Source organism: Miscanthus floridulus, chromosome 3, assembly GCF_019320115.1.
Source record: "Miscanthus floridulus cultivar M001 chromosome 3, ASM1932011v1, whole genome shotgun sequence".
NCBI classification, from domain to species: domain Eukaryota; kingdom Viridiplantae; phylum Streptophyta; class Magnoliopsida; order Poales; family Poaceae; genus Miscanthus; species Miscanthus floridulus.
In genome coordinates this window covers 117,192,936-117,214,405 of record NC_089582.1, presented here as the reverse complement: position 1 = coordinate 117,214,405, position 21,470 = coordinate 117,192,936, and the positions used below count along the sequence as shown (strand labels likewise).

Sequence of the window (21,470 nt, the reverse complement as noted above, 5' to 3'; positions counted from 1 at the left end):
TAAATACCCATTTGCAGTCTATTATATTCTGTCCTGATTTGCCTGGAACAAGGTGCCACGTGCGGTTCTTGTCAAGAGCCTGAATTTCCACTTCCATCGCCTGACGCCACTTTGGATCTGCAAGTGCTTCTTCAACAGAATTAGGTTCACCAGCTGCACTGAACAGACTGTACCGAATCACACCATCGTACATCTTCTTTGGCTTTGTAATACCGCTCTGCAGGCGTGTTTGTCGGCGTGGAGGATCAGGCGCTGCTGGCAATGGACTGGATGTTGTAGAAGATCCCGACGACAGAGATCCCTGTGCATCGGTGCTTGTCGAGTGAGATGTCGTCACATGCGTCGGGCTGTCGACAGGTAAAGCTGCGTCGTCCGACATGGCCGCAGGTGCCGGGGCGGCCGGTATGCTTGCCCCCCCATGCTGCGAGCTCGGAGTGGGCGCAGGAGATCCAGGCGAATCGGCCGCAGGAGCCGCGCCGAGAGGTGACAGCAGATCCACATGAGATCCGTTGTCATGATCTTCTGCACCAGAACGTGCCGAAGCGGGAGAAAGGATGGGCATGCTGGCTGCAGATTCTTTAGAATTCCCTGCAGATTGTTCCTGAGAACCACTACAAACACCAGGCACATTAGTATTATCAGTAATATCGGAAACAGTGCAATGATCATCCCCAGGATTACGAAGAGAGGAAGGAAGCAGGATAATTTCTTTCCTAAGAGATGCACCGGCATTAGGATGAAGTTTAGAGAACGGAAACACAGCTTCATCAAACACAACATCACGGGAGATATAGATGCGACCAGTGGATATGTCGAGACATTTGAACCCTTTGTGCATGGAACTATAGCCAAGAAACGCACACTGAATGGATCGAAAAGATAATTTTCTAGAATTGTACGGTCTCAAATTAGGCCAACATGCACAACCAAAGGTGCGAAGATTGCTATAGTCAGGTGTTTCATGCAAGAGGCGAGTGCTAGGGACGTCAAAATTGATAACCTTGCTGGGGAGAATATTAATCAGGTAGGTGGCGGTAAGGAAAGCTTGATCCCAAAATTTTAGGGGCATGGAAGCGTGAGCAAGGAGCGCCAGGCCTACCTCAACAATATGCCTATGTTTGCGTTCAGCAGCACCATTTTGCTGATGAGCATGGGGACAAGACACACGATGTGTGATCCCAACGTGTTGAAAGAAGGAATTCAATTTCTCGTACTCGCCTCCCCAATCCGACTGGACACAAAGAATTTTCTTTGAGAATTTTCTTTCAACGAGGTTTTGAAAATCTTGGAAAACCCGAAAAACATCAGATTTATGTTTCAAGAGGTAGATCCATGTATATTTGCTATAGTCGTCAATAAAGCTAACATAGTAGCTGTAGCGCCCAACAGAGATAGGAGCAGGTCCCCAGACATCAGAATAGATCAAATCAAGAGGAGCACTCGAAGTTTTATTTGATAAAGAATACGGAAGTTGATGACTCTTGGCCCTTTGACATGAATCACAAATAGACTCCACACTCTTGGTGCTATCACATGGTAATTTATTGGAACTAAGAACTTTCTGAACTATAGGAATAGCGGGATGACCTAGACGACTATGCCATAAGGAAGTAGACAGCACATGGACCCCAAACACTTCATGTTTTGACCCTCTCTCTTCTCCTGTTGATCTTGGAACAAGAGGGTACAAGCCTCCCTTGCATCTACCGCGGTGTAAAATCTTCTTCGTGTCCTGATTCTTAATAAAGAAGAAATTAGGATGAAATTCAAGGAAGGCATTGTTGTCTTTAGCAAGTTTGTGAACGGAAGCAAGACTTTTGGAAGCAGTAGGTACATGAAGGATATTCTTAAGAAGAAGTTTACTAGAAGGGGTATGAAAAGTTGCATGTCCAATATTACTGATGTGCATACCTGTGCCATTGGCGGTGTGAACTTGCTCATGTCCGCTATATTTGTCACGAACAGTCAGCTTCTCAAGTTCGCCGGTGACATGATTTGTGGCACCACTATCAGCATACCAGTTGGTGTCGACGCCGTAGGCTTCTGTAGGTCTTCCACGGTACTGATCGTCTTCGTCATAGCGGAAGTAACACTGCTTCGCTTCATGGTTGGTCTTCTTGCAGATTTGACATGGCGGCCTCTTGTTTCCTTGCGAGCTGTTGCCTTGATTGATGGTGTAGTTCTGATTGTTGTTGCTTTGTCCCGTACGCCCTGGATTGAATCGGCCACCACCAGATCGGTGGAAACCACGACGACCACCAGGGCGTCCGCGATTTCCACGGCCTCGGGACGCCATATTTGCTGAGGATTGGTACTATCCGGCTCCTTGAAACATCTCAAGCCGGAGGTCATATTCCATGAGAAGTGAATATAATTCAGAGAGCGAAAGATCTCCTGATCGGCCCATCATGGAAGAGACAAAGGGGTGATAATCAAAATCTAGACCATTGAGTATATGAGCAACAACCTCATCGTCATTGACGGTGACGCCAGCTGAAGCGAGTTCATCCTTAATATTTTGCATCTTGTTGAAATAGGCCGCCATCGAGAGGCTTCCCTTCTTGGTGGTGGCCAGTTGCATGCGCAGGTTTGTGACCCGCGCTCTTGATTGCGCTGCAAACATGACCCCTAGTGCCTTCCATGCTTGAGCGGAGGTCGTTGCAGTCGCGATCCCGGCGAGAACCTCCTTGGAGACTGAGTTCACCAGGTAGCTAAGGAGCTGTTGATCTTTGCTTACCCATGAGTCATGCTCTGGGTTAGGGACTTCTTTCTTCTTGCCGTCGACTTCGACTTCTAGTACTTGTGGCGGCTCAGGAATTGATCCATCCAAGATGCCAAGCACCTTGGCGCCGCGGACTGCCGGGAGAAACTGAGCTTTCCACAGGACGAAATTGTCCCGCGTAAGCTTGTCAGAAACCGGCAGTCCTAGTGGTGTCGAGAGGGGCGCAGAGGAGGACGACGCCATGGGAACGTCGGGGCTTCTTCTTCGCGCAGACCGAACGTCGGGGCGTCAAGATCCTGCCGCGAGGCTTCTGTCTCTCGTTTTTTTTTTGATGTGTTAGGAAGAGGCGGCTCTGATTACCATGATAGATTGGATGGTAACTATGGTTGCCTGTCTTGGCTCACCGTAGGCTGCGCGTTTATATATATAGAACCAACAGTTACAGATATAGATTGTTTTAAACTAGGACTCCTGAATCTATCCTATCTATAGGAGTCCCAATTGTAACAACCTGGAAAGCACGTTACAATATCTTGTATAACACGTTTATCTCTAACACCATACGCATCCGGCATCTCCTCCTCGACCCTACCGGCCGGCGCCAGTATATATCGCTACACACACTTGGCCGTCCCGGGAACAGAGAAGTGAGAAGCATCGACGACAGTCGACGACACGATGGCAAGCCCGTTGCTGTGCCTGGCCGCGGCGGCGCTGGCCGTAGTGGCCGTCCTCGTCTCCACGACAGAGGCGTGGCGCGCGACGCCGCCGCCGCTGCCGGTGCTGCCGATCCCGTCGGCGGCGCAGTTGAAGTGGCAGCGGCGCGAGGTGATCATGTTCTTCCACTTCGGCATGAACACCTTCACGGACTCGGAGTGGGGCACGGGGACGGAGGACCCGTCGCTGTTCCGCCCCGCGGCGCTCAACGCCACCCAGTGGATGGACGCGGCGCGGGCGGCGGGGGCCTCGCTCGTCATCCTCGTCGCCAAGCACCACGACGGGTTCTGCCTCTGGCCGTCCGAGTACACGGCCCACTCCGTGCGCGCCAGCCCCTGGCGCGGAGGCCGCGGCGACGTGGTCAGGGAGTTCGTGGACGCCGCCCGTGCGCGCGGCGTCGACGCCGGGCTCTACCTCTCACCGTGGGACCGCCACGACGAGCGGTACGGCGAGGAGGTCGCGTACAACGAGTACTACGAGGCCCAGCTCCACGAGCTCCTCACCGGGTCAGTTCCGTTCCGAGCTGCTGCGCTAGCTCTCAATCTGCTCATGAGCCATGGCCGGCGGCGGCCATGCAAGTAAACAAAGCGTGGTGTAGCAATTGTAACCTTACATGATGATTCTGTGCGTAAACAAACTACTCCTATCAAAGGTACGGGAGCGTGTCGGAGATTTGGTTCGACGGCGCCAAGGGCAAGAACGCGACCAACATGACGTACCACTTCCAGGAGTGGTTCCAGACGGTGAAGCAGCTGCAGGGCTCCATCAACATCTTCTCCGACGACGGGCCCGACGTCCGGTGGGTCGGCGACGAGAAGGGCTACGCTGGAACCACTTGTTGGTCCACCGTCAACCGCTCCATGATCACCATCGGCGAAGCCGGCATCGAGAAGTACGTGCATTGCACACATATATAAAGAGAATATGTATATGATATATGCTGACAAAAACAGAGCATCCTCTGTCAATGGTGTCCACCGACTAATACAATACATCACGCACATGCATGCGCCATTGTTGTGCGTGCCTGCAGGTACCTGAACGAGGGCGACCCGCGGGGGCGAGACTGGGTGCCGCCGGAGTGCGACGTGTCGATCCGGACGGGCTGGTTCTGGCACAAGAACGAGACGGCCAAGCCGCTGAGCCAGCTGCTGGAGATCTACTACAACTCCGTGGGCCGGAACTGCGTGCTCCTGCTCAACGCGCCGCCCAACTCCACGGGCCTGGTCGAGGACGCCGACATCGCGCGGCTGCGCGAGTTCGGGGCCGCCGTGGCCACCATCTTCGGCACGGACCTCGCCGCGGGCAGCGAGGCCCGGGCCAGCAGCGAGCGCGGCGCCGGGTTCGCGGCGCGCAACGTGCTGGACGGCCGCGACGGCACGTACTGGGCGCCGACGGCCGAGGACGGGCGCCGGAACGGGTACTGGATCGAGCTGCGTCTGCGGCGGCCGGGGCCGGGCGCGCAGGCGTTCAACGTGGTGCGGATCCAGGAGCACGTGGCGCTGGGGCAGCGCGTGGAGCGGCACGCGGTGTACGTGGACGGCGCGCCCGTGGCCAACGGCACGACGGTGGGGCACAAGCGGCTGCACCGGCTGCCCCGCCCCGTCGCGGGCACGACGGTGCGGGTCTGGATCGCGGCGAGGCGTGGCCCGCCGCTGCTCTCGGCGGTGGGCCTCCACTACGACCCCTTCGTCGCGGCGGACACGATGTGACGTGGCGAGCGCGGCGCGCAAAGGGACATGATTGCTTGGTGTAGTAATGGTGGTGCGTGGGCAGTCGGCGTCGTCCCTGTCCTGGTCGTCCCAGCCCCAAGCGACGGAACCGCGACGCGCGCCACCAGCACCAGCAAACGGCGCACCGGCGAGGAAAGCAGGCGGTCGTTCTGGACTCTGTTGATGGGAACCCGGAACCGCATGCGGCATTGCCATGTCCGTTTGGATGGATGGATTCATGGATGGGTCTGTTTCTTGCTGCAAATAATTGTTGGGTGCCAGTTTCGTTCCGCTAAAGAAAAAGGGTACCATCCTTTTTTTTCGCGCCGTGACCCGTGATGGTCGGTCTAACTCTTAGCGATGAACGCAAATGATTGGCCTTGCGTGGCCAGTCGACGTCGTCGTGCTGAGTGACAAAGCGCCGTGTTCGTGTCGGTTGGGTTGGTGCGTTGGTCCAGGCCGAGCCCTTCGTGGCGAGAACGCCATGTTGATAGCTGAAGCCTCGTTTCGGGGATTTGACGGAATTATTCTAGTGGATGTGATGAGATCCGTAGGACGATTCGTTCAGCGTGAAGATACACTTTGGCATGCTCCCCGTGCTGTTTGTTACTACTATCTTATAAAGTGAGGGGTTCCATCTAGGTTTGATCATACAGTATTTTTTTTACAACTCGTGCCACATGTCGAAGCAAGCACAATACACAATAATAGTCTTGAGGAGAAGTTAATCGTTACTTTTGCTGATGTGAAGAAAAAAAAAGAGCTTGATGAGAGCAATATGGTCACTCCTCTGTCCCGTAATATAGTGCATTTTATGATTTTTTTAATATAAATTAAGAGAGAACATAAATGACGTATGTACCCTTGGTTTATTTTCTAATCAGACGCTATCATCAATGTGATTAATGGTGATTGGTTGATAAATGGAAAGTATTTAATGCAAAACCGGTTTTTGTTCTCTAGAATACATTATATTTGATCACAAATTTTAAATGCAAGAATGCACTATATTACAGGACGGAGGGAGTATAGGCGAGAGAAATACAAAAGAGAATATAGAATATGGTACCATATCATAAAAAGTTGAGTAAAATCCATTGGCGATCCTTAAACTTATATGACTATGTTATTCCGGTCTCTAAACTCTTAAAACGGTCATTAAGTCTATAATCTCTTATTGGGCCTCAAGTCCAACCAAACAGGTCTAATCCCTCTCCCCCATTTCCCAAGCAACCTCCATCCTCTCTCTCTTTCTGAACTGAGCAACAACGCTCGTCGGCATGTGGACTGTGGCCTGCAGCTAGGGATGAAAACGGTACAGATATTTTCGGACCGTATTCAAAACCGAATCCGTTTAGAGGGGTTGAGATCTGTCCGTATCCGAGTCCGGATATCCAACATCTGATACCGTATCCGTATCCGAATACTCAAATCGCATATTTATGATGTCGATATCCAATCGTATCCTATCCGACATAGTTGACACTATCCGTATTCGAATCCGAATTCAGACAGAAATATGAAAACAAATATAATATCGGTGATATCCGTCCGTATCCGATCCATTTTCATCCCTGCCTGCAGCGGCGCTCTGCGTGTGGGGCTAGGGGTCTACAACAGTTTTGTCCAAACTTGAGATGATTTGACTCTTTAAAAAAATTAAAATAGCTTATAATTTAGACGGAAAAGAAGTATATTTTAAAACTATTAGTAAAAATAGGTCTCGACAACAATACATGGAAGCAAAACTAGTTAAAAGTTCTACCAAACACAAAGAGATACTCCCTCCGTTCTAAATTATAAGCCGCTATGACTTTTTTGATATATCTATTTTGCTATGTACCTAGATATATAGCAAATTATATGTACTAAAAAAAGTTAAAGCGATTTATAATTTGGAACGGAGGGAGTACCTCGGTGGACTGGAGAAGCCAAATGACCAACTCATAAGGAGTAGGCCTGGGCGTTTGGTTTTACCGAATCGAACCGATCGATTCTTTGTTTTTTGAAGAAGTTCGGTTCTCAGGAAACTCGGTACCGATCGGTTCTTCAAAAAACTCGGTACCGACCAAGTTCGATTTTGGTTAGTTCGGTTCGGTTCTCGGTTCCAACCGAACTAACCGACCAATTATTGAACAGGTTACGGTAGAAAAAATCAGCAGCATTTTGGCTGTTTTCAAGGCATATAAATGATATGGCAACATATGAAATCAATAAGTCACAACCAAATAACCATAACCAACACATCAGCACATTCACAAATCACAAGTTCACAACCCAATTACTGATCTCTTGGTCAATGTCCTCCTCAAGCTGAGACATCTAAAAAAATAATTGAAGTGACACATACATTCAGATCTTGAATCAAATCTTGAATCATATCTGTCAGCAAAATACTTACACTGCAGGAGGCAGTGGATGTAGCCGTCTTGGGGTGGAGGGCGCTAGTGAGTGGTGACGTGCGGACTGCGGACCGAGAGTGCCTTGCGAGCTTGGGCTGTGGCGGGGTAGCGGCGCCAGCGGTCGGCGGGGATCCCGCAGGCGCAGCGCAGGGGCAGCAGGGCAGGGCGGCACCACGGCAGGCAGGGGTGCAGGGCCGTAGGGCGGACGCGTCGGGCCGCTAGGGCAGCCGCGCGCGGCGGCGGCGTGGGTTGCGGGGTGGGGATGCGACGCCAGACTGGGGATGTCGAGAGGGCGTGCCAGGAGGACGTAGGGGGGCACCGGGAGGGCGCGCTGGCCGCCAGGGTAGGCGCACTTGGTGGCGGCACGGGTGGGGATGCGGCGTGGGTGAGGAGACCGGGAGGTCTCGGGGTGGAGACTGGAGTGGCTAGGGTTACTCGCTCGAGGTCAAGGCATCAAGCAGTAGTTCAAGCTGGGCCTTACTGGGCCTCCGGTTCTTCGGTTATTTTGGTTAATCGAGGGGAGGAACCGATTTAACCGAACAAAGTTCGGTTCCTAAGAACTGAGAACCGAACAAGTAACTGAAATTTCGGTTCTCGGTTAGTTCGGTTCGGTTCTCGGTTAGTTCGGTTCGGTTCCTATTTCTCGGTAAAACTTGCCCAGGGCTAATAAGGAGGCAAGAGACGACAAGAACTGTGCAAGCAAACCTACCCAAAAAAATATTCCTTGACCTAGATCCGGTGCAGTTGCTATAGAGACTGCAACTTTAGCAGTCTCACAATCTTGGTCGTCCATATCGAATCCAAGGGCAAAGCACCTCATGCTCATTCGTGACTCAATTTTACAAGTCCCCTTCGCCTCCTCTGCTCCTTTGGAGGGAAACACAGAAGTTTGGCGCCATTTTTCATTTTGCTTGGAGCGGAGCTGTGACCATCGCGAGGGAGGCCGGAGAGCTGCATCGCCATGGAAGCTCCGGGACCGCCTCCGCCATGCGTGTGCCTCGTCGGACCTGCCTTGCCTGCTCCTCCATCTGTTGCCCCAACGCCTCTTCCCGTGAAGCATCAAGGCACCGTCATCTCTGCTGCCCCTACGCGTTCTAGTTTTGGAGCTGCTGTCCTCCCGCACTCTCGTTTCATTGATGGTGGAGGCAGCAAGGTGTATGCGCCGGTGCTAAAAAAGACGCGTGTGATGAAGAAAGCCGGCGCTGTGCAGCCTCCCCGAGCTCCTGCACGATCTCCAGCAGCACCAAGCATGCAGGCAAGTGCTCAAGAAGCTATTGATGTTGTTGTCATGGATGACGCCCAGCAGCTGCTCGAGGAATCGCCTGCAAGGTTTGAGCTTTACTCCTACTTAGTTATTAGTTTCTGCATGGTTGAAGTTCTACAAATGATGAGCAAATCTGGTTGGTCATGTTCTGAATGCATTATTTACAACTGCAGAGTTGCTGCAATTCCTTTTTGGATTCCACAAATTGGTATGACATTTAGCAGTATCGATGAAGCTTGGAAATTTGGGGTTACATATGGTGGTCGGATGGGTTTTGATGTTCGAAAATGTTACACAAACACGAGTACTCTTGATGGATTGGTAACATTGAGTAGGTTTGTTTGTTCAAATTAGGGTTCTCTGGCTGAAAATAAAAACTTCAGTGTTAGCAAGCGTAATCGAGCTCATACAAGAACAGGCTGTAGAGTTCGCATGGGCATTACTTTTGAAAGAGAAAATAGGACTTACAAGGTACATGACTTATTTATTGAGCGCAACCACATTCTCCAAACTACTCAAAGTCATCTTATGCCATCATAGAGAAACATTTCTAAGCACCAAGCTATTGATATTGAGGTGGCTGATGATTCCGGTATTGCACCTAAAGCGGCACATGAGTTTCTTGGTCGATATGTTGGTGGATCAGCTAACCTCGGGTACACCCATCATGATCATAAGAATTATCTGCGTACTAAACGTCAAAGAGAGATGTTGTATGGTGAGACAGGAAGTTTGCTAAAATATTTTCAAGATAAAGTTGTGGAGAATCCCTCATTTCAATATGCAATACAAATGAACTATGAAGAGCAGATATCCAATATATTTTGGGTTGATGCAAAGATGATTGTTGATTATGCTCACTTTGGCGATGTCATCGCATTTGACACTACCTTTGGAACCAACAAAGAATATAGACCATTTGGTATGTTCATAGGTTTCAATCAGTTTAGAGAGACCGTGGTTTTTGGTGCAGCTTTGATGTATGATGAGACTATTGAGTCATTCAAGTGGTTGTTCAATGCATTTCTAGCAACACATAATCAAAAGCAACCTCAAACCATTTTCACTGATCAGGACATTGCTATGGGAAAGGCAGTGGCTACAGTCTTCACCAGTGCATGGCATGGTTTATGTACTTGGCATAGATCACAAAATGCATTGAAGCACTTGAGTTCTCAGAATGAAGACGAGTCTGAGGATGAGGAAGAGTCAACCATCCTAGCAGATTTTAGTTCTTGCATGTATGAGTATGAACAAGAGGCAGATTTTGAAGAAGCATTTGCAGCTATGAGAGGAAAAGTTAGAAAATCAACTTGGCTGGACATCATTTACATGCTGAAACATAAGTGGGCTGAGTGCTACATGTTGGGGGTTTTTTCACTAGGAATGCGAAGTACACAACTGAGCGAGAGCTTGAATAATGCATTGAAAGGCCATTTGAAATCAGATCTTGACATTATTAGGTTCCTAAAGCGTGTGGAACATGTTGTTCAAGACAAGAGAGATAAGGAGTTACAAGCTAAATTTGAATCCACAAAGAAGCAACCAAGGATTGGGATGATGGCACCTATATTGATACAAGCAAGTATGATTTCAAGCTGAATATGAAAAGTACTTGGCTACCTACACAGTAAGCTCAAATGGAAGTAATGAATTTGTCATTGCAATTGGAGCTCCTATAGGGACATTGACAAATGAAGAAGAGCGCAAGGTTATGGTCAACCCAGCTGATCAGATGGTCACATGTAGTTGTCGACTCTTTGAGAGAATTGGTATATTATGCAGGCACGCATTGAAAGGTCTCGATTAGGTGAACATTAAGCATTTGCTTGAACGATGCATTTTGAAACGATGGACTCGAGATGCAAGGTAACTCCGCCTATGTTGCCTCAACATAGCAGGTCCCAAGCCCTAGTAAAGGAGGAGGGTTGTGATAGGCGTGGTGAGCCAACATTAAACCTAGTCATTCTAATGGAGATGAAACCCGAAAGAAAACCGTTGGGGCGTAACCCTCTTAGCGACACGTCATATCGGAACCCGGGTATGGTGTTAAATGAGCAAGGGTCGGGTTGTCACCCCCGTGACGCGCCGTGTCACGATCTGGGCACGGTGTTAAGTGAGCAAGGATCGGGTCATCGCATCCTTAGTGGCACGCTACATCGGTGCCCAGGTGTAGTGAAAAATAAGCAAGGGTCTTCACATCTGAGTCGACGGGTGCGAAGGGTAAGGAAGCTAGTCGAACCAACTAGGATCCATTTAGGTAGTTGGAATGTAGGGTCGCTTATAGGTAAGTTAAGAGAATTAGTTGATACCACGACTAGGAGGCGTGTAAATATATTATGTGTTCAAGAGACTAAATGGAATGGTCAGAAGGCGAAGGAGGTGGACAATACAGGTTTCAAGCTTTGGTACATAGGGACAGTCGCGAATAGAGATGGAGTAGGAGTTTTGATTGATAAGGGCCTCATGAATAGTGTGGTGGGAGTGAGAAGGCAAGGAGATAGGATTATCTTAGTCAAGCTTGTCATTGGTGATATGGTCTTTAATGTAATTAGTGCGTATGCCCCTCAAGTAGGCCTCGACGAGAGTGCTAAGAGACAGTTTTGGGAAGACTTAGATGGTCTGATTAGAGCTGTACCTAGTAGTGAGAAGCTTTTTATAGGAGATCTTAATGGGCATATAGGTACTACAAGCGTAGGTTTTGAGGCAGTTCATGAAGGTTTTGGGTATGGTAGTAGGAATCAGGAGGGGAAGTTCTGGACTTTGTGGTAGTTTTTGACCTGATGATAGCCAACACTTTCTTTAGAAAGAGAGAATCTCATCTAGTGACCTTCAGTAGTGGACAACACTCTAGCCAGATTGACTTTGTCCTCGCAAGAAGAAAGGACAAACGAGCATGCTTGGGTTGCAAGGTGATACCAAGGGAGTGTGTTGTTTTTCAACATAAGCTTTTGGTGGTAGACTTTCGTTTTCAGGTGCATGCCCATAGGGATAAACAAGCTAAGATTGAAAGAACAAAGTGGTGGAAACTGAAAAGGGAAACGTCAGAGGTATTTAGGGAAAGGGTTATCAAAGAGGGCTCTTGAAAGGAAGAAGAGGACATAAACAACATGTGGGAGAAGATGGCAACCAATATTCGGAAGGTGGCCTCAGAGGTGTGTGGAGTAACCAAAGAAAGTGGAGACGAGGCTAAAGATACTTGGTGGTGGAACGAGGAAGTCCAAAGGGCTATTAAGGAGAAGAAAGAATGCTATAGATGCTTGTACCATGACAGGAGTGTGGACAACATAGAGAAGTTCAAGGTGGCAAAGAAGACTGCAAAGCGAGCTGTAAGTGTGGCAAAGGGTATGAAGGAAGGAGAGAAGGACATTTATAGGATGGCTAGGGTTCGTGAGAGAAAGATAAGGGACTTCAACCAAGTTAAGTGCATTAAGGATGAAAGGGAGCATCTCTTGGTGAAAGAGGATGAGTTCCGACATCGATGGCAAGAGTATTTTGACAAATTATTCAATGGTGAGAATACGAACACAACCTTTTAGTTGGATGACTCTTTTGATGACACCAATAGACGCTTTGTGTAGAGAATCCAAGAATCTGAGGTCAGATTAGCGTTGAAAAGGATGAAAGGAGGTAAGGTGATGGGATCGGATGGTATCCCAATCGAGGTGTGGAGATGCCTTAGAGACATAGCTATAGTATGGCTAACCAAGCTGTTCAACCATATTTTTCGATCGAACAAGATGCCTGACGAGTGGAGGAGAAGTATATTGGTACCGATCTACAAGAATAAAGGGGATATTCAAAGTTGTACTAATTACTGGGGAATTAAGTTGATGAGCCATACTATGAAGCTATGGGAGAGAGTTATCGAGCATTGTTTGAGAGCAATAATGCGGGTCTCTATGAACCAATTTGGTTTCATGCTAGGAAGATCAACCATGGAAGCCATTTTCTTAATAAGACAAGTTATGGAGCGCTATAGGGAGAAGAAGAAGGACCTACACATGGTTTTTATTGACTTGGAGAAGGCTTATGATAAAATACCAAGGAATGTTATGTGGTGGGCTTTGGACAAACATAAAGTCCCAATGAAGGACGTCGAGCTCATTAAGGATATGTACAACAATGTGGTGACTAGTGTTCGAACAAGTGATGGAGACACAGATGACTTCCCAATTAGGATAGGACTACATCAAGGGTCAGCTTTGAGCCCTTATCTGTTTGCCTTAGTGATGGATGAGGTCACAAGGGACATACAAGGGGACATCCCTTGGTGTATGCTTTTTGTAGATGATGTAGTGCTAGTTGATGAAAGTTGGACAGGAGTGAATCAGAAACTGGAGTTATGGCGGGAGACTTTGGAGTCCAAAGGTTTTAGACTCAGTATAACTAAAACAGAGTATATGAGATGTGACTTCGGCACTACTACTCGGGAGGAGAAAGATATTAGTTTGGAAGGTCAAGTAGTGCCTAGGAAGGATACCTTTTGATATTTAGGATCAATGCTACAGAGAGACGGGGATATTGATGAAGATGTTAGCCATAGAATCAAAGCAGGGTGGATGAAGTGGCACCAAGCATCTGGTGTCCTATATGACAAAAGGGTACCACAGAAGCTAAAAGGCAAGTTTTATAGGACGGCGATTAGACCTGCTATGTTGTATGATGTAGAATGTTGGGCCTATGAAAAGACGACATGTTCAACAGATAAGTGTCGTGGAAATACGTATGTTGCGTTGGATTTATGGTCATACAAGAAGGGATTGAGTTCGGAACGATGATATACGTGATAGATTAGGGGTAGCACCAATTAAAGAAAACTTATCCAACACCAGTTGAGATGGTTTGGACATGTCCAACGGAGACCTCCAGAGGCACCGGTGCGTAGTGGAATCCTAAGCCAGGATAGTAACGTAAAGCAAGGCAGAGGAAGACCAAAGTTGACTTGGGTAGAGGCAATAAAAGGAGACTTGAAAGGATGGAATATACCCAAAGACTTAGCCTTAGATAGGTGCGCTTGGAAAACAGCTATTCACGTGCCTGAACCTTGATTGCTTCTGCTGGGTTTCAACTCTAGCCTACCCTAACTTGCTTGGGACTTAAAGGCTTTGTTGTTGTTGTTGGACTCATGATGCAAGGTCAGGTATTATCCAAGATATGAATGGGAGGGAAATAGTGGAAAATCCTAAGTTAGATGCTACACTTCGGTACAAAAATCTTTGCAAAACATTCATTCCATTGGCTTCACGAGCTGCTGATTTTGAGGACTGCTATTTGCTTGTGGAAGAGACACTTCACATTGCTAGTAAGCAGGTTGAAGAAAAAAAATCAAAGGAACTTCTAACATTAATGCTGAAAACTCTAGTGTTCAAGAAACATTCAGCTTACCTGAACAATATACAGAAGTGGCTGGTCTAAAGAAGAAAGAAAAGCAAAAAGGTGGATCAAAACGAAAGAAATCTTGGACTGAAAATTTTTAGAAGAAAAAGAAAAACAAAGGGAACAAGAAGAATACAAGCAAATCTATGCAACAAGAAGATGGAAGTCATGTTCCAGAATCGCAAGCATATGAATCAATTTCTAGTTTTACCCAAATTCTTATGGTATGCTTACAGTTTTCTTTTTCCATAAAAATAGCATTCTGTGTTTTGAGAGTAACTTCATATTTTTTCTCTATTTTCTTTATTTTGGTCTCTGTATTCCTCTCTGTTTTCAGAGTTCAAATGTTGGTCAAGATGTCAGCAATCCTTACTCCTTGGAAGGGATAGATGGCTGGGAATTTTAGCAAAACTTTAGTGTAAGTATAGGTCAATTATATAAGTTGAATTGACTTGATAAATTATAATCTCTAAATTATTTTGTTTGTAGGCTGACCGAAGGCATGACTAATATTGGATGATACATGTTTTTGAATATGAAATGGGGAAGACCTTCTTATGTGCAAAAGGATCCCCCATTAATAATGACGCCAGTCCTCGAAGATCGACCAAAGGTAGGCCAGTCCTCAAAGAGAGACCTACGACTGGTCAAATGTCGTAGATTCAATGACGACGAGGTTTTCTCTGTATGCAGCGTTGCGGGCTACCATGGAGGAGACCCCTGCTGCGACACAAGCCGCTGCATTTTGCCTCTGCAAGTTAGCCAAGGTTTGCTCCCTATATGTAATTTTGTTTCGTTACATTTCATCTCCAACAGAGCCACTACTAGGGGCATGCGCTTCAGGGTCAGGGATGGCGCCACCCCTCTGCCCCAAACCTTCGCTGACCAACCTCTAGCTTAGGCACTTTATCGAGTGATCGAATCACACGGAGAATAAAAAGCTATAGGTATATTTACAGTCAATAGGTTACTCTGCTCTTTGCATTCTTGGTGTTCGATGATATGTCTCTGTGGTGGTAGTTCAATTGTCTACAGTTGGTTTTGTTTGCTTTGTAGTCAAATTAGGACAACAATTTTGATGCAATTGATGACGATTCCATTTTGATTCAAACAAGCTCGGCAACTGGTGCTGTTTAACATTTGTGGATTTATTCCTTTCAGGTTATGGGTGTTATGGTCTGATGATGAAAATACCTTGAGTGCTGATTGGCCACAACAGACATTTGTGTTATCTGTGCCTTTTCTCCTTCAATGTTTTTTCTTTTCTTTTAGTTTTAGATTTATGTTTACTGATGCGAAATATGGTCCATTTCTGTTGGCACTGTGGACTGCAGGACCAACGTCCTGAACTTACCACACCTTCTACCTCTCTGGACAAAATACGAATATAAGGAAAATAGAAGAATACCAGGTAACCACATCATATATTTAGGAACACGTATGAAGATACAAATAGACCACATGTTTCCAACACCGCAGAGGCAACAACTTCTTTCTGTGTTCCAAACAATGCTACTTATGTTGTATTCATATGATACTACTCAAAATATACATCATTCATGTTTACTTTAGGTTAGCTGTTTCTACTATGTGTGGCTGATCACAGATATTCTAACTGTGCATACTTATCTCCTTCATTTGTCGATAGAGTAAGCCAGGGAAGCACACAACTTTTGTCGGGGACCTAATACTGGGTACCCAAAGAGGAGTTAATAACCATCAAACGTTGATGGTTCTGAACAGACAAGAACACAACTACACTTCTTGCCCAAACGACTGAAGATTAGCTCCGCCTCGCTCGACCCCTGAGGGATAGCTCCGTCTCGCCCGACGTTTGGGGGCAGACTCCGCTTCGGCCAATGACCGAGGGCTAGCTTCATCTCACCCGATGTCTGAGGGCAGGCTCTGCCTTGCCCGACATCTAGGGGCAGGCTCCACCTCGCTCAACATCCAGGGCTGACTCCGCCTCGCCCGACGACTGAGGGCTGGCTCCGCCTCGCCCGACATCTATGCGCAGGCTCTGCCTCGCCCGACGTCTGAGGGCTGGCTCTATCCCGCCCAACGTCTGGGGGCAGGCTCCACCTCGCCCGACGACTGAGGGCTGGCTCCGCCTCGCCCAACGTCTATGTGCTACTCCTTCATAACTATGCGTGCAGATAAGGCGGTGCACTCAAGTCAACCGCAATATCGAGGACCATGCCCTACACGCCTATAGGGAAGTACCATCAGGATATGACCAGACATGCGCTTTAAGCCCTTCCAAGCATGCCTGAGTCCAAACAGTGTTGCGGGCGCCGACATTTATCCTACAGTGTTATGGGCGTCGGCATTTGCCCTCAGACACGAATCCTGACGCAAACATACGACAACCACTACGGTCCAGGAGGAAACTCATGTCATCTACAGTAACGAACGTGGGGTCTCTACGCCATCTGCTCCCCGTAGGGTTTTGGCTTGGTACTGTTAGAAGTGAATGTAAATGAACAAGATTTGGGAGAACATTTCCTTTCATTGATCTCTGAAATATATTTATACAAGTGAAGGGGTGCCACGAAGAGTCACGACTGTTCCCAAAAGGGCATGCCCTTTGGGACTACAACTAACTGTCTAATCCTATCCACTAATCCTGTGCTTGATGGATGAGATCACTCGTAAAGAGACGCCTGTTCATCTATAGACGTCCGTTCGTGTATAGGTGTCGTTTCACAACACTCCCCCTTGATCGAATCTTCCTTGAGATCAATGCAGCTGTAAGCTGAAATACCTCGAAAAACCCTATGGGAAAAATCTGAGGAATATATTATATGCCATAAAAACTCCTTTAAACCTTGTTGGAAAATAAGGAGAAAATAGCATATTTATTTATGATTTAAATAAACCACTATGTCATTAGTATCCCATTAAAAACCCCAATGGGGAAAATATTGGAGATACGACATAAAGATAACTCCTCCAAAAACCTTTCAGGAAAAATATGAGGAGCAATATAAAGTGATATGCCGCTAAAACTTCTGTAAAAACCCAGTGTGAAAATTAGGAGAAAATGTGACAACATATTATTGGTATTGCCTCTTGGATAACTCACATGAAAAACCTTTTCAGGGAAAAACCATGGATGAGTTGTAAGGGCAATATGTGTCTTTGATATTTCCCACAAAAATCCTGGTGGGAAAAATAGGAAATATGACACATGCTTAGGTTAATATTACCTCATTAAAAACTTTAACAAGAAACCTTGTAAGTAAAACTTGTGACAGAAAAGAGTATAATATGATGCTGGTATAGGTCAACATTTAGGAGATGTCTCCCCCTGATTCTGGCAAATCTCAAAGTCACCGTATACCAATTCTATGTACCAATTTTTGAAACACAGAAGTTGGTAAGGACTTAGTAAATAGGTCAGCGAGATTATCACATGACTGGATTTGCAAGATGTTTATTTCCCTTCTTTCTTGTAACTTATGGGGATAAAACAGCTTAGGGGCAATGTCCTTAGCGACATTACTCTTTATGTAACCTGTTTGCATCTATGTAACATAAGCGAAATTATCTTTATAGATAATTGTAGGTGATTTAATCGAACCAATACCACATGCCTATTGTATGTGGTTAATCATTCTGCGAAGTCATACACATTCATGTGATGCCTCATATAGAGCAATAATTTCATAATGATTAGTAGAGGTCACCGTCCGAGTCTGTTTAGAAGACTTCATGAAATAGTTGTACCTCCATGTAAGAATACAAATCCAGTTTGGGATGGGGACCAGATAAGTAACCAGCATCCGTGTATCCAATCATATTGGGATCATGATTTCTCTTAAAGAATAAACCAAGATCCTTTGTGTCACTAAGATATCTGAGGATATGCTTCGCTCCCATCTAATGACGGTGAGTTGGATTTGCACTATGTCTAACTAGTATGTTCACTGCAAATGCGACATCAGGCCTGGTGCAATTTGCAAGATACATAAGTGCTCCAATGACACTAAGATATGGAACCTTGGTCCAATATCTTTTCTCTAATATCTCGTGGTATAAATGGATATTTCTCTATTTCTAAAGAACGAACAACCATCGAGGTTTTGTTATGATATGATTTGTCAATATTGAATTTCTCCAATATTTTCTGGATATAGGCTGATTGATGCACTAAAATTCTTGAAGGACGGTGCTCAAGTTGTAAGCCTAGACAATATTTGGTCTTACCCAAATCCTCCATCTCGAATCCACATGATGGAATTTGTATCTCAAATGATTCCATAATTATTTCTATATCATGATGATATCAAAATAACCAATATACGCAATCATGCTTAATTATACACAATGTATGTTGCGATTTGTATTTGGATTCAGAATATGAAGTCCATTGGGACTTATACGTCCGAATCTATCAAATTCATTTGATATGCCAATTATTGAATTTGGAAAACTTCACTTTTACACATACCATGGGGTATGCTATGCTGGGTCTCTATGTGAAACCATATGCTACAAGCTCTCATTATTCACCACCTTGCTTCTAAAAAGAAACTCTACGAGGGAAGATATTACTGTGGTAATACTTCTCATCATTGAACAAGAGCAATCTCCTTAATTGCCACATTTTAGTTTGACCAAATTTGAGTGTGAAGACACTCTACCTAGGACTTTTGGTCTGGATCCAGTAAGGTAAAAAAACAATCTTTGAGGAGTATATGCCGAGACAATTTGTAGTCTTTAAATGATTGATTCGGTTCTTGAAATCAATATAGCATGTGAAAATGTTAACCCTTTTGGACTCCGAGTCATTTCCCATATGCAGTCAGGGTGTTCCAATGTCCTAGGATTAGAATTTAGGTGCACCATTGATCTGGGTGGATTTTGATCCTGGTTTTGGATGCTCATTCATTTTGGGTGTCTACCAACTTGAGGTTGGCTTAGATTTACTGATTTGGAGGATATTGTCCTCGGAATCCTCGGACGCTTACTTGGAGCATTATCCTTAGGAGCGGCCATACTTCTCCCCCTCTTCTTTGGAAGTGGGAGTTTAATGGTTTTAATTGGTACCTCCATTCTTTCGGACGCATTATAAGTAGGATAAGAGGATTTTGTGACACCTTTATTATCAGTAAATGTTTCTGGCAGATTCTTTGCAATATGATGCAAATATAAGATATTCTAAACAATTAGGTTTAAAATTTTTGGTACGTGGATGTGAGGATTGCTCTTTTGATTCCTGGCATTCTTAATATGGTATAAATCTCCCCCTAATGCCTGGAATTATCCTCAAATGTGATCAACATACGGGTAATTTATAAATCCCCTGTAGAGTTACCTCTTGGGATCCCTAATACCCATTGGTATGTTGGGGTGGTGATATGGGTATGTGAAAACATACTCGATGCATAGATGGGAAATATTTGGCTGCGGCCAAAGTTTCACGTACATACTGCAACGGAGGGAGTTGTATAAGTGCAGCTTGATGAATTTGAATTAACGATGCGGTTGAAAGCTCTAGTTTGGTTTTGGTGAATTGATGAAACCCTAAGTGCTAACCTAGTTTATCAAGTGATCATGACATAGGTAGCACACTTCAAGTACAAGAAGCTAATAAAGATCATAGCATGACAATGGTGATGGCATGGCGATGATCAAGGGCTTAAACTTGAAATGAAGAAAGAGAAAAACAAAAAGCTCAAGGCAAAGGTATAAACCATAGGAGCTATTTTGTTTTAAGTGATTAAGACACTTAGAGAGTGTGATCACATTTAGGTTTGATAGCCGTACTATTAAGAGGGGTGAAACTCGTATCGGAATGCGGTTATCAAAGTGCCACTAGATGCTCTAACTCATTGCATATGCATTTAGGATCTAGTGGAGTGCTAACACCCTTGAAAATATTTGTGAAAATATGCTAACACATGTGCACAAGATGTTTGCAGGGTTGAGATGGGTTTGGGTCGGATGCAATGTCTATTTTCTATTGCGCCGGATGCAAAATTCTTGGTGTTTGGCACATTTGAGCAAGGGTGAAGAAGTTAGAGTTGAAATGGAGTTGGTCGAAATGATGCTGGCGTCGATCTACTGATCGGACGCTGGGTCACTCAGCGACCGGATGCTGAAAGGCTGTGTCCGGTCGAGCTGTCAGACGGCACAGTGGGTAGGGTTGAGCATCGGACGCTGGTCTGCGTCCGATCAAGGTGGACCGGACGCGTCCGGTTGAAAAAACATGCCTCGAGGAGCTTACTGGAAACGACCGGACGCTGGGGCTTCAGCGTCTGGTCAGTTTTGACCGAAGCATCCGGTCAGCTTCATAGCCGTTGGAATCTGACGAACAGCGTTTGAAGCTGGTGACGCGTGGCGTCCATCGGGTGACTGGACGCTGAGGGCCAGCATCCGATTAGTATGACCGGAGCGTCCGGTCAGAGCGCGTTTTGCCCAGTGAAGGGGTATAACGGCTCTATTTGATTGGGGCTCTATTTATAGCCCCATGGCCAGCTATGGCTCACATCTTTGGCCATTTTCATTGACATAGCAACCTTGTGAGCTAAGCCAAAGCCCTCCCACTCATCTACATCATTGATTCATCATTATAGTGAGATTGGGAGTGATCCAAGTGCATTGCTTGAGTGATTGCATCTAGAGGCACTTAGTGATCATGTTTCGCTGCGGGTTTCGCTTGTTACTCTTGGTGGTTGCCGCCACCTAGATGGCTTGGAGCAGCGAGGATCGTCGAGCGGAGGTGGTGATTGTCTCTGGCTCCGATCGTGGTGATTGTGAGGGGTTCTTGACCTTTCCCCGGTGGAGCGCCAAAAGGTACTCTAGTGGATTGCTCGTGGCTTGTGTGATCCTCATCTTATGTTGGTTGTGCGGCACCCTATTGAGGGTTTGGCGTGTGAAGCCAATTAGCACGTGAACCTCCAAGTGAGTGAATCGCCACAACGAGGACTAGCTTGCCGGCAAGTAAGTGAACCTCGGTAAAAATCATTGTGTTCATCATTGATTCCGAGGTGATTGGTCATCATTGTTATTCATCTTTGTGATTGATTGGTACTTCATCTACACGGCGGTATAACTATCCTAATCACTCTCTTTACTTTATCGCAAACTAGTTGACAAGCTCTTTAGTGTAGCTAGTTGTGAGAGCTTGCTTGCTTGGTTGGTGTGGCTCTTTAGTTAGTCTTTGAGAGCACACTAACATAGAATAGTGTCTTTGCTATTGTGTGAATTGACACTATCTAAACTAGAATTGTGGTAGGTGGCTTGCATTTTAAGTAGGCTAGCGCAAC

At 46.2% G+C, this 21,470-nt stretch overlaps 2 protein-coding genes and 1 non-coding gene across 3 annotated transcripts; 2 read left to right on the top strand and 1 right to left on the bottom strand.

The window, feature by feature from the left end:
• Positions 1-2,346: 2,346 nt before the first annotated feature.
• Positions 2,347-2,485, bottom strand: LOC136547766 (small nucleolar RNA Z247). Its single transcript, XR_010781723.1, has one exon. It is a non-coding gene; the product is annotated as a small nucleolar RNA Z247 (small nucleolar RNA).
• An 879-nt stretch (positions 2,486-3,364) lies between these two features.
• LOC136546627 (putative alpha-L-fucosidase 1) lies at positions 3,365-5,864 on the top strand. The gene is made up of 3 exons (XM_066538594.1): positions 3,365-3,945; positions 4,092-4,331; positions 4,473-5,864. The coding sequence occupies exons 1-3, from the start codon at positions 3,401-3,403 to the stop codon at positions 5,149-5,151; spliced, it is 1,464 nt and encodes a 487-aa protein (XP_066394691.1). The 5' UTR covers positions 3,365-3,400; the 3' UTR covers positions 5,152-5,864.
• A 2,650-nt stretch (positions 5,865-8,514) lies between these two features.
• On the top strand, positions 8,515-10,419 carry LOC136544266 (protein FAR1-RELATED SEQUENCE 5-like). The gene is made up of 3 exons (XM_066536487.1): positions 8,515-8,882; positions 8,991-9,138; positions 9,358-10,419. The coding sequence occupies exons 1-3, from the start codon at positions 8,515-8,517 to the stop codon at positions 10,417-10,419; spliced, it is 1,578 nt and encodes a 525-aa protein (XP_066392584.1).
• The last annotated feature ends 11,051 nt before the right edge of the window (positions 10,420-21,470 follow it).